At 26.9% G+C, this 13,482-nt stretch overlaps 2 protein-coding genes across 3 annotated transcripts; one reads left to right on the top strand and one right to left on the bottom strand.

Moving 5' to 3' along the window:
• Positions 1–906: 906 nt before the first annotated feature.
• On the bottom strand, positions 907–4,683 carry LOC100159122 (myrosinase 1). 2 transcript variants are annotated; one of them, XM_001952371.5, is made up of 11 exons: positions 4,370–4,580; positions 4,081–4,214; positions 3,883–4,017; positions 3,704–3,826; positions 3,456–3,636; positions 3,293–3,390; positions 2,562–2,703; positions 2,323–2,465; positions 2,123–2,257; positions 1,959–2,065; positions 907–1,515 (listed from the first exon to the last, which is right to left on the bottom strand). In XM_001952371.5, the coding sequence occupies exons 1-11, from the start codon at positions 4,503–4,505 to the stop codon at positions 1,374–1,376; spliced, it is 1,476 nt and encodes a 491-aa protein (XP_001952406.2). In that variant the 5' UTR covers positions 4,506–4,580; the 3' UTR covers positions 907–1,373. The 2 variants fall into 2 exon arrangements, 1 of the variants encoding a protein (XP_001952406.2); XR_001679645.2 differs by having other exon boundaries at positions 1,123–1,515; positions 2,313–2,465; positions 4,370–4,683.
• A 2,084-nt stretch (positions 4,684–6,767) lies between these two features.
• On the top strand, positions 6,768–8,031 carry LOC103309706 (zinc finger BED domain-containing protein 4-like). Its single transcript, XM_029489943.1, has 2 exons — positions 6,768–6,771; positions 6,857–8,031. The coding sequence occupies exons 1-2, from the start codon at positions 6,768–6,770 to the stop codon at positions 8,029–8,031; spliced, it is 1,179 nt and encodes a 392-aa protein (XP_029345803.1).
• Positions 8,032–13,482: the final 5,451 nt, after the last annotated feature.

The raw sequence follows: 13,482 nt of genomic DNA, 5'->3' as shown, positions 1-13,482 counted from the left end.
AAAAAAAAACCACACATCATTGTTAAAATCAATACATTCATCATTCCACTCAGAATCTAAAATTATTTCGAAGTTAAAAATTTAATAAAATATTCAACTTTTATAGTTAAGGATTGAAAATTTAAAACAAGGTTTCACGTAAATAGGTTATACTATATAAATTACTTAATTTACAATAATATAATCAAATATACTTAGTAATATCACAGGCTGGATGACTGATCGTCTTTTCTCAGGATTGTTTTTCTTATATAATAATATTATATCATTGTATTCAAATTTAATACAATCCATTACAGTGACCCACTTGTAACCTATTGTACAGCAGAGCAACAACCACTTGCGCACCTTTTTTTAAATTATTATAATTACAGCATCAAGTAAAAGGTTATTAGCTTGCAATTACTGTTACGAGGACGTGATACCCGCATGTATTGTCTCCTTCTTACAAATGTACAACATAACAAAATATTGCTTTGCGCGGGATTGAACCACTCTCTCGGGATTTATAGTAGAATTATCGAAATTCCACAACGTATAGGGAACAACTGTGTCGTAGCGTTTTTATTATTTGGATAACATAAATAAAATTAAAGTTATCAGTTTGAAAACATTTTTTTGTTTTTTTCATTTAGTTACTAAAAATTATTGGTAAATACTAAATACTATGAAAAAATAAAAACGCTTCGACACAGATAAAGTTATTCCCTGTGCGTTGAGGAATTTTAGTAATTCTACTATATATATAGGTATATATAACAAGGGAGTGGTCTATCTTGCGCAAAACAGTTTTTTGCTATGTTGTACATTTGTAAGACGGAGACAACACATACGGGTATCACATCCTCTAACGTTAGATGATAACAAATGTTCACTCTGTCAAAAATAAAATACTTGAAAATGGAATACAAGGTTTCTTATAGATTTTTATTATGGGCATTTAAAAAATTAAATATACATATGATAGATTTTTTAAAATATATACATGCACGATTTTTCTTTAAAGACATTTGAAATTCAAATTACGATGATATTACATATTTAAACTAAGAATAATGATGCTATAAAAAAAAAGGTTAGGTTAAAGTTATAGTTATTTTGTCGCAATTCAAAACCATTATTCGCGGGGTTTTAAAACTTGTATATTGTATATTATGAAGTTTACTATTAATAATGACATTTTCAATTGATATTTAGATTAATTTTAAGCTATTACATGTTTACACCATGAATCTATTCCCACTACACCACAGTAACAAAGTATTGACTCGAAAGTTCATAACAATAATATAATATAATATGATAAAAATATACATTTTTATAATAATTAAATATAAATATTAATAATATAGCAAATGTGAATGTTTTTTGTTTCACAATTCAGACATTTTACTAAAAGAATTAGTTATCAATCGACCAGTAGTTACCACATTTTTGAAAAATGTATATGACGCTTTTGGGGTACGAGTTCTCTCAGGATCATTAAAATCTACCTTAACAAGTCCAAAATGAATTCTGAAAAAAACAACAATAGTTAATCTTACATTGAATGCCTAATATAAAACTAAAAAATAATGATTTACTATGTTATCACATAAAATCTGTATTCATTATTTTAATTACAATATTATTTATCCCATGTATCATGTTTATTCAAAAACAAAGTAAAATGTTTATTTTATGTTTTGTCTCTGATATTGGTTGTATTTTATTTTAATTTCCTATTTCTTTTTTTTCACACTGAAAATAATAATCTAATATGTTTTTATTTTATTAATGATATGTCTATAATACATGACAATTTGTAATTAAAATTTATCGTAATGTAACTCTCTATCTTTAACACAAGCGTATGCTTACTGGAGATAGATAAATCAATTAAATGTTCTATTTAATATGTTATTTTGGATTAAATAAAATAAATAAATAAATAAATTGGCTAATAAAATATAACCCACGCAAAACCATCCATCCACTCAAAATTATCCAAGAGTGACCATATAGTAAATCCTATAACATTGCAATTATCTTCGTGTATTGCTTGTAATGTTGCATTTAAATAGCCCTGTAAAATAAAAAAAAAATTGTAATATCAATTACTTGTATCATACTAAAATTCTACCTTTATGTAGCTTATTCTATCTAAATCATCCAATTGACCATTATCTCCAAACCCATTTTCTGTTATAAACATAGGTGGATTACCATATTCATTTTTTATCCATACCAAAAGTTTTTTTAATCCAACAGGTGCTGTCTGAAATATAATTATTTTAGTAATATATACAACTCGACTTTGATTTAATTATTACTATTAGCCACGATGCAGGAGATGACTTTGAGCCATGATTCATCAACAGATGCATAATAATTTGCGATTGAATTATAATAAGAATCTGGATCACCACTTTCCTGAGTTACCAAACGAGAAGAATAATGATTGAAAGCATAAAAATCAGCAGTTCCTACAAAAATATATACATCATTTTTGTAACTATGTATGGAAACATTATAAAATATCTATTAGTATTTAGTACGTTATCTAGGTATTAAACATCTACCTTTAATTAATTTAATTTCATCTTCTGTAAATGTTGGTAGTATTGACCATGGACTACTTTCTTCTTTACTTTTTTTATCTATCCATTGTCTCATTATTGGTGGATAGTCTCCTTTGTACACTGGATGGCTGAACCATCCCCTCTATGAACATATTATAAACTATAATAAGTACATATTATGTCTTAAAAATTAAATAAAAATGTGAGATGTATTCAAAAAGTATCCAACCTTTAACAGTTTCACAAAATCTAATAATGTGATAGAAATGTCTGCTTGCAAAACAAAGGAATAATATACCAAAACATTAAAAGCGGACTATTTAGAGAGTCATTGATGACTTTGTGATTCCATAAATATAAAAGAAAAAAATTCTAAACATTCAGAACTTGTCAGCTTCATCACAATAAGACACCATCTCATTCCTGATACTTTCTTCAGAATTATTTAGATAAATATACCATTACTACTTTCCACCAAGCCACTACATTTCTGGCATAGCTCCTTATTACTTTTGATTGTTTCCCAAATTTAAGCTGCTATTGAAATGGGCTGTATTTGAGTTACCCAAAAATATTATTAAGAATACCACGGCCCAGCTAAGCTCTATTTCCATAGATGTTTTCAAGAACAGATTTTCAGCTCCCTAAAAAGTTTTTGTAGTTTTCCGAATAAAAGGTTGGATACTTATAGTGTGTATGTCATCCATTGTATAAGAAAATAATTCTATTACATCAAATTGATTGGCTCTTTCAGCAGTATCTATGTCATCTAAAGACTCAGCATTTTTTGGTAAAAAAAATAATCCACTTATTGAAATGCTTATTTTTCCTGAATAAAAAATATTTATCCTATTCAAAATTTAAATACTAAGTTTATTACTCTTTGTTGTATACCTTGTTGAGTGGATTTAAATATCTCTTCATACAACCTATAAGCTTTTCCATGGGCAATAAGTTGTGTATGGCCCGCCAAATAATACCCAGCATTGTTTAAACGCAAGTATGGTGCCAAAGCATTAAAAGCATAACCTGTAGAAACCTCTAACGGTTCATTTATTGTAATCCACCATTTTACCTATAATGAGTATAAAGTATAAATACAGTTCATGTTTTTAAATTATTTATTTAACATTTTAACTTACTCTGTCTCCATAATAAGTAAATAATACTCTTGCATATTCCTTAAAATAATCTGACATAATTGGATTAACCCAACCACCAAGATCTTGTAGATATTGAGGTAGATCCCAATGATACATTGTTACCTGCATAAGAATCCATTTATAATCTTTGTCCTCTATTTTAATCAAACAATACTTACAATTGGCACGATATTATTTTTAATAAGTTCATCAATAAGACGATTATAGTATGCTATTCCTTTTTGATTTAATTTATTCATTACTCCGGATGGTGCTATTCGAGCCCATGATATGGAAAAACGATAAAATTTCACCTAGATAAATTATAAATTTAAATGTATTTTGAGTAAAAAAAATCAATTTTCAATACATATTACATTTAAATTTTTTGCTAATGCTACATCTTCTTTATACTTGTGATAGGAATCGCAGGCAATATCTCCATTTGTTCTATCTTTTATTAATTCCGGACGAGTATGAACCAAATGATCCCAAATATTTTCTCCTTTTCCTAAAGAATAGACAGAATTATTTACAATTATTATAATACAACAATTATTAGTGGTTTCGGTATAGGATCAATGACATTGTTAAATAATTTAATAGTATAAATAGGTATATTAAATATTTAATAATATATTGGATACATAAGAAATGTTTGTTTACCATCTTCATTCCAGCCTCCTTCTATTTGATAAGCAGCAGTTGCAGTACCAAACATAAAGTCATTTGGAAATGTATAATCCATTGAATTTGTATGAGAAATAATAAAAATTACAAGTAAGGATGTAATTTTTGTCATTTGAATGTTAATATATTGTGCAAGTATGATGCTGTTATCTTAATAGCAAAGTTGCTCTTCAAATGAATAAGTAGTAAGTATCTATATATATATATATATTAACAGGTGTCTGGTTATCAATCAAACCCTGTACAAAAAAAGTGAATTAGTAGTAAATAATGGTATCTACCTACCTATAATAATAATAATAATAATAAATAATAATAAACAAATTAAAGAAAACCTTTATATATTAATATATTATGCAATATCAGAGCTGGTGTAGAAAGTTGGTTTCTCTTATGACAAATGTAATAGGTAAATTAATAGATGGAGAATTTTGTCAGTAGTACTTTTAGGTAGGTGAGTGGATGCTTGAGACGCCTTGAGCTTTAAAAATAATTATGTCAGGCATTCCTAATACATCGGCCCCTCTGTGTAATATAATGTATATGATATTTTTGGAAACTAGTACCTATTCAATTAACCATCATGGTATACTGACATACTGTGTATCTATATGTCTATAGTTACATAGGTTCAATAGCATGTAAATATTTTTTTTCATGCATTTTGAAAAGTAGGTATGATATCGTCCCCGTTCATGCAAAGTACACTAAGTCCAAAAATCGACTTAGAAATTTGTATTTTAACAATAATAAGAACTATAAATTTCACAGTGTCATATTATTTACTACTACTCATAAACAGCTGCATCCCTTAAGGGAAACTCAATTAAAAAAAAGAAAGAAAAAAATTTGGTTACATATGGTATACATTTAAAGTTTGAAAAAATTGCAAAAGCTGATTCATGTTTTTGGACTTGGTGTGTTTTGCATGAACGGGGACGATATATTAATTATTACAATGCAATAATGAATAATTTGTTTTAAATTTGAAATTACTTTCCAAAGAATTAATGTTATTATACCATTAGGTATACCAATTATACTAACAATTATAGTCCATCAGTACATATTATATTATAATGTATATATTCAAATGAATATGAGTTATGACACTAGACTGATCATAATATGATCTTTTATATAAATATAATAAAATTAAACTTTTATATCAAATGTTCATCTAAGATAGATTTCCTTGTACCGGCACAATTACTCAATTGGATCATACATTAATAAATTACATCCCTAGTATATAAAAATAAAAATAATATACCTATAAAATACCTATTATGTCTTAATCTATACATTCGGTTTAAACTTTGAAGTTGTTAAGCACTTACTTGAACAGACTCAATATAATATTCATTATTCAGACATTTCAAACTCGCAAAACTAAAAATAATTAATTTTTTTCTAAAATTAATACGTTATGAAATATTAGGTACCTTACGCCTAAATACCTACTGCTGTTAATATAATACCATTGACTATAAATACTAGTAATAACTAAAAGATGTAGAAATATAGTATTAATAACCAATGATAATACATATTATACAGGAATAATTCAATAATGCGATATGCAAAAACTATTTACAAAATCCTCTTATAAGTTATAGCCTAACGAGAATATTATAAATTATTTATACATATTGGTAGGGCAGTAGGTATTGCAGTGGCGTATTTAAGGGGATGACGGGCGCTAATTTCCTCGGGGCGCCAAATTCTGAGTCCCTCAAAGGACGCGCCGTTGTTTTCAAATTGAAGTTTTAACAAAAAAAAATTATTAATTCTTTTATTTTATTACATTTGTTGAGAAATTATATTAGTGATAACCGATAAGTGATAACATAACCTGACATGTACCCCAATCCCACCTGTATCTTTTCTTATTATACCTTTCATTATTACATTTCTATACATATTTATATATAGGTATACATATTTAATTATAAATGTTGACTTTTTAATAGGAATAAATGGAGTAGGGATGTGCTTGATATATCGATAATATCAAATATCGATATTTTGCTTTGATATATCGATATATTTTGATATTTGATAATATTGATATATCAGTGATATATCATTGGATAATATCGTTATCGTAAATCACGGTTATGGTTTAAGATAAAAATGTAAGATGATAATATTATGTTAATATACCAATATTTCCCGCATAAATTTAAATATTATTATAATTAATATTTACTGTAAATAATCATAGGTCCCAAATATTATAGATTGACTGTATAGTACACAAATCTTTGGTTTTTTGTACTAGTTGAATACAGACTAATATAAAATTATCTGCAATGGCATTTTACCATTATAATAATATAGTAGTTTATATTTTATGTTGGAATTACCAGTGATGAGTGATTGTTATCTATAATGACATACTCACAAAATAATATTTATTAGTGTACCTATGCTATATATTATTACATGTACATCTTGAAGAAGTAATTCAACGTTGGGGAATAACAAAAGACAAAATTGTTGCTGTTATTTCTGATGGTGCAAGTAATATTGTTAAATGTATTAATGATACATTTGGCCATGATAAAGCTTTAGTTTGCTATGCTCACAAATTAAATCTCTTAGTAGGGAGTGCATTGTCAAGTTCTGAAGAATTTACTAAAATTGTAGAGAAAGTAAAATCAATAGTCACATTTTTTAGACATAGTGTTAAAGCTTCTGATATACTAAGACACTTACAATTAAATGGAGGTAGAAGTGAAGGTACATGTTTGAAGCTTAAACAAGAATGCCCAACTCGGTGGAATTCTTTGTTCTATATGTTGATGAGATTTTTAGAATTGATAGAAGTTGTTAGTACTGCTCTGTTAAGAGTTTCAGGTGCACCATCAATTCCATCACAATATGAAATTAAAGTGCTTAAAGAAGGAGTGAAAATGCTTTGTCCGTTTGAGCTTGCAACTAAAGAATTTTCAACAGAAAAACATGTCTCAGCTAGTAAAGTTATTCCATTAATAGCTATTTTGGATAAAAAATTAAATAATTTAATGTGCACAACTAAAGAAGCTCAACATTTATTAAATCAACTGAAAATAGAATTTTATAAACGTTTCCAGAATGTAGAAAAAATTAGTTTATTAGCAGTATCTACAATTTTAGATCCTCGATTTAAACGCATTCATTTTCGAGGACCATTAAATGCAGCTAATGCAGTTCAATTTATACATGAAGAGATGAAACGTACCAATACCCTTCATGAAAATTCAAATAATACTGAAATTGAACAAAGTTCTGACACCAGGCCACAACCACAAGTTCTTGAAGACAGCTTATGGGATGACCATGATTTGCATGTTTCGCAGCAAAGTCTTACTAATATAAATGACTCATACTTGCCTTCCATTAAATTATATCTACAATCTAACATTGAAGATCGTACAATATCACCAGTTACATTTTGGGAAAATAGTCATTACAAATGTCTTTCAAATTTGGGACTGAAATATGCATGTGTTCTGGCTTCATCTGTACCATCAGAAAGGTTATTTTCTTCGGCTGGTAATATATTAACTGACTGTCGTTCTCGATTGCTATCTAAGAGGTTTGAAAAATTGACGTTTTTATCATCAGTGGATGAAAAATATTGGAATATTTAAACTTTAAAGTTTAAACAGTGAACTAAATATGTAAATATGTAATCTAGAATCTGCTTAACAACTTTTAAGTTTGACGTTGTAATTATTTAATTAATACACAATTTTTAATGTTATATTTGTAAGTTATAAAATTGTATGTGCATTATTTTTTGTTTGATACTTTGATATCAAAATATCGATATTTATGTTTAAAAATATCGATATCAATAAATTGACTTATGATATATCGATATTGATATTATCGATATTTTTTTTCTACAGAACATGCCTAAAATGGAGTGGTAAATGATAATGGTTAAATAAAAGTGTTATCTTAACTGTAGTAGAAGCATCAGTCAGTGCAATAAGGGGAAAAAAATATATTTTTGGGTAGGTACCTGTCAAAAAGTAAATTTTCTAATTAGAGGGGTTTAAAAGTTTTTTGTGACAATGAGTAAACATAAACTGAGAAAAAAGGGGCTCCAAAATATGTGTACCAAGGACGCCAAAATCGTAAATACGCCTTTGGGGCCTGGGCAGTAGGAAACGTCCTATACACATGGCTATATTATATTATATATATTTTATTTAGCCCTGAGCTTATAGGTACCTAATAAGTCCAGGCGTGGACTGGTAAAATAGGACACAGCTAGGATGCTACACAATTTAAAGGACAAATAACAAAAATTGTTGAGGAAAATTTAAAACATGTAGATTATTTATAAAATATTAACATATTTTATTGTTTTAAAAAAATATTAAATATACGTTAAAAACGTAAATAAGTATCAAGTTACAACAAATTTTCAATTAAAATTGTACAACATTATAGATTACAAGTAATCGTAAGTCGGTAACGATCTGCTGTTCATTACGTGTCTAGAGTCCTTAAGTATATAATAAATAATATTCGGCAAATATATTTTAGGGCAAGAGATGCTGTAGTATCCCAGCAGCCAGCATCCCAGCCAGTCCGTGCCTAAATAGGTCTATAGTGTACAACCACTTTAATTATAACAGGCCGCTAAACATAATTGTTGTAATATTTTATGATATTGATACCTATCATGACTAAATAAACGTATTATTATAAATAAATAAAATATTAGATATATTATTATATTAATAAATATTAAATTGATTTCTTTAAACATTCATTGGGATTGGAAATATAGTAGTTATAAATTATTATTTATCGTATAATACACTTGCAGAATGCAGAGAACCAAAATATGCTATAGGTATGTAAAAAAAATCGTTTATATCTACATATCGTAGGAAAAATTAAATAAGTGGTTCAAAGTAAATCCGAAGAATCGATGAAATTTCATTCTTTCAAAAAACTTTTTATTCTTTATAGTCTAAGGACTAAGATATAGTATTAGGTGTATAGGCAATAGGCTAAGGAGCTTCTATAAGTGCTGACATGATTAGTACATAGGTACGTGATACGTATTAATCGTATTGTAATCTATCAGTTATCTAATGTAAATCTCAAATTATGATGTCGGGTATGTAAGGCTATTATAAACTTAGATCATATACTACATGTATATGATCTAAGCTCTTAACTATGGCTAAATAGATAGCCATGCTCTTGAACTAAAACATATTATAAATTAACTTACACTTTTAAAAACTTAACTTTGTTGTCAAATTTTACGCGCACATGGAAAAAACAACGAAAAAAAATTGTATTAGATATCCATGTAATTGTGACATCAGCGATCAGCCGCAGTGACGGCTAGGCTGCAAATGAGGAATGTGGGGCTTTCTAAAACTACTAGAAATTTAGCAAATAGATTTATTTTTCTATCAGAAAATATGCTAATCTCGAAAATCGGAGCATTTATAATATTTAAAATGTTGTAGATAGGCAGAAAAAAAAACAATATCATTGTAAAATCAATACATTCTGACCGCTACAAATTTAAAATATATTAATTGTAATAAGTATGTTTTAATTTTAATAATATCTATTTAAATAAATCGTCAATTAGGAATAATAAAATATATCACTATAACTAGTAATTGTCAATTGGTAGGTATCTGAAAAATGTCTAAAGATTGTCAGCAAAATATACAAAACATCAAGTGTAGATATTTACTTATATTTACTATTTATAGTTCCATAATCAACAAGAGCCCCATAAAAAATATTGGCCAGGGCTCCAAAACACGTAGTTCCGTCACTGATCAGCCGTGGGCCGTATTGGTAGCATAATATAATTTGATTATTAGATGGATTTAGGGTTACCTAACAGGCCTAACCTATATTATAGGTACTTATAGGTTAGGTTTACTTTTTATAGGTCCAAATTTTTGAACTAGGTACATATGCATAGGCGCAATTTCAACTTTTGACTTGGGGGGGCTGTATATATTAAAGGCAAGCAGACCATTGCAATATAGCATATTAAAATTGTATGTCCTAGACTTTTGGGAGGCTTTGGCTAAGTTTGGGGGGGGCTTAGCATCCCCCCCCATTTGCACCTATGTACATATGACTGAACAAGGAACCTTGAATACAATTTTCAGACTTAGCTATAAAAAATGAGCACTACATATAAATTTTTAACTACAGAATAATTTACAATTAATGTTAGTTATTTTGATTAATTTCGTAAAAATTTGACTCAAATAATTATCAAAAAAAAAAAATCATGTATCTATAACATTTTTAAATGGCTATATTAAAACCGTGTATTAACATTTTTCTGACTCAGTGAAAATTCTTTTAACGATATTTATATAAAAAAAAATATCAAATGTCTGTAAAAAGCTCATAATACAAATATTTTGAAAATGGCCCAAATGCTAATACAAACATTTAGTAAGACATTCAAATATTCATGGTTATTCGTTTTTCTATGAGGTATAACAACATAAGAAACCACTCAGAATTTAAAATTAATTAGCTTGAATGCATTTTGTCCAGGTTTCGCATGAGTCAGAGAAAAAATAAATAGTAATTCGAAATGCTCCCGAGACCGCTGGCTCTGATGTCTTTGTGTTAAAAAGGACAAAAATGAATATCTGATTGATTTGGGAATGTAAAATGTATGTTAAATGTCATCAAAATATAAGAAAAAATAATCCTTTTCAGAATCAGGTACCTTCTAAATCAGATTCTAAATTAGACCATCAAAATTAAATATTTAGGTATTTTCAACTCTCAAGGATTCAGAATTCATTTAGGAGTGGATATTTTATCACAATATTATGTTAAATGTCAATACATATTATCCATGAATTGTCCTACAATCAGTCATCACATATTAATTAGATGGAACAAAGTTGATAAATTAGTGTGCAGAAAATTATGTACTAATTATTATTTCAATAATCTCATGATTTTGTCATCGCTTCATTGGGCAAAGAAAGATATACATATATTATATTATGTTTAAACCATTATAAATAGTAATTCATTTATCAAAAAAAAAAAAACACAATCTGTCAGTCATAATGTGTGTACTGTCAAAATACTCATATTTATAGACAAATTGTAAAGTTTGTTAATTTATCTATGAATTAGACTAAAATTGTCAAACAAATGTTGATAGAAAAATATTCAACAACATTATTTTTAGTTTTATATTTTATACATGTATATTTTGAAAAAATTACAATAAATTTACATTTAATCATCAGTCTAAGCATTATTATCACCAAACTTAAAATTAATCGATAACTTTTGATGTTAAAATGTACTTATATTATTATCATATTTTTAGTAGAAAATTGTTTTATTAACCACACAACTGTTTATTATGGTTAAATTATTAATAGTTCTTTCAAAATTGTTAGCAATGTATCAAATGCGCACTTAGAGAGTAATTAATTACATAATAAGGTAAATTAATATAAAACAGCCTTTTTAGTTTTGAATAACATATTTAAATAAAAACCATTATCTATAAAATTAGTTTTTGACTGTTAAAATAAGAGAAAACTTATTTAATATTAGTATCAATATTATTTGAAATATAGGGATTGTTCTCAATCAAACAATATAAGTCTTAAACAAACAATCTTTATCATAAATATTTTATTTGATATATTAATTTTTCTTATGATGAATTAAGATTTTCTCGATGGCCTTATATATTATGGAACAGTTAATGACATGAACAATTATTAATTGCTTAAAAGTTGATTTTTAAGAACAAAATGGACTTATAAGGCACCTAAGGAATAGGATATATTACAATGGTTGGAAATGAATTTGGGGATAGTTTTAAATTTATTAAGGGCACACATTTTGGCCTAAAGATGTTTATTACAAAAAAAAAAAGAAAAAGTAATAAAACAAAACGTATTATTTATACCTTTCAAAAAAAAAAAATATACATTTTTACATAATCTGGCGACATAGATAACAGTCTCCATAGTAACTATAGTTGCTTACTACTCATACACAGCGTTGTGGATACCTGTGCGTCATAAATCATAATCTAACATTTATTTACACTTCACCGAATAAACAATGTTATTGGTGTTCTTCCTTATACACATGCATATACATATATATGAATATGTATAAAATAAAATATACACATAAACATATATATGTAAAATATAAATTATTAATTTTCATGACGGTGTGAGAACAACGCAGTGCATTGTAGTAAAGTAACACTTATGAACATAGTAACAATCCGTAAACTTTTCATACTTCACGCTTATATCTAAACAATGCTAACAAAAGAAAGAGAAAAAAAACCAAAACAACTTGTACATAGCACTCAGTATTAGCATTAAGTAAAGATGAAAATAAGCTCCTATGAACATGTTTCCACGTTGATGCGTTTATTAGTTTTTGAAAGACAGCGTGTCCGTACATAAATAACTTTCAATTTATTTGCACTCTTATAATAAATATTAAATAATAATATTTGTTTTACAACTACAAATTTACATGTAAATTAAAATTTAATTATAAAAATGACTAGGAACACAGTGGGCTTTGACGCGCGCGATTTTAAATGTTAACGCCACAGTTCTTTTATTTTTTTTCAATGCATTTTGTGGCAGTGACGATTTAACTACATAAGTGGAGCATATGCTTTTTTATAACACATATATTTTAATGTATTCATTATATACATATGAAAAAAAATTATATAAATATATGTATACCGCGGGACCAACAGGATGTTTACCGAGTTGAATGAATTTGTCTTCTAACATTAGACATTTTCAAATGTACAAATAAATAAAAAAAATTATGTGAATATTTAAAAAAAAAATTGACAGCTTCATAAAAAATCGCTGTATAGTTCTATTTAATTATATTAATTTTTTTTTTCAAAAAAAAAAAAGCAAACGCAATTTTTATTTTTGAATTTAATTTTAAAATATTTTTTCAGAACTAATTATTAATTTTATATAACTTTGTTAAATATACTTTTTTCTATATAATAAATATGATTGTTTTAGATTTAAGAAAAAAAAATCGTCGAAAAAGGA

The sequence above is a fragment of the Acyrthosiphon pisum genome, chromosome A2 (assembly GCF_005508785.2).
Source record: "Acyrthosiphon pisum isolate AL4f chromosome A2, pea_aphid_22Mar2018_4r6ur, whole genome shotgun sequence".
Taxonomy (NCBI): domain Eukaryota; kingdom Metazoa; phylum Arthropoda; class Insecta; order Hemiptera; family Aphididae; genus Acyrthosiphon; species Acyrthosiphon pisum.
This window is presented reverse-complemented; position numbering and strand designations above follow the sequence as displayed.

What these genes read in the sequence shown, in the direction of transcription:
- LOC100159122 (XM_001952371.5), bottom strand. Translation starts at nt 4,505, where the DNA reads ATGACAAAAATTACATCCTTACTTGTAATTTTTATTATTTCTCATACA. An exon ending in CATTAGCAAAAAATTTAAAT is followed by an intron (nt 4,018 to 4,080) that starts GTAATATGTATT and finishes TAATTTATCTAG; the next exon opens with GTGAAATTTTATCGTTTTTC. An exon ending in TGAAATTAAATTAATTAAAG is followed by an intron (nt 2,466 to 2,561) that starts GTAGATGTTTAA and finishes ATATTTTTGTAG; the next exon opens with GAACTGCTGATTTTTATGCT.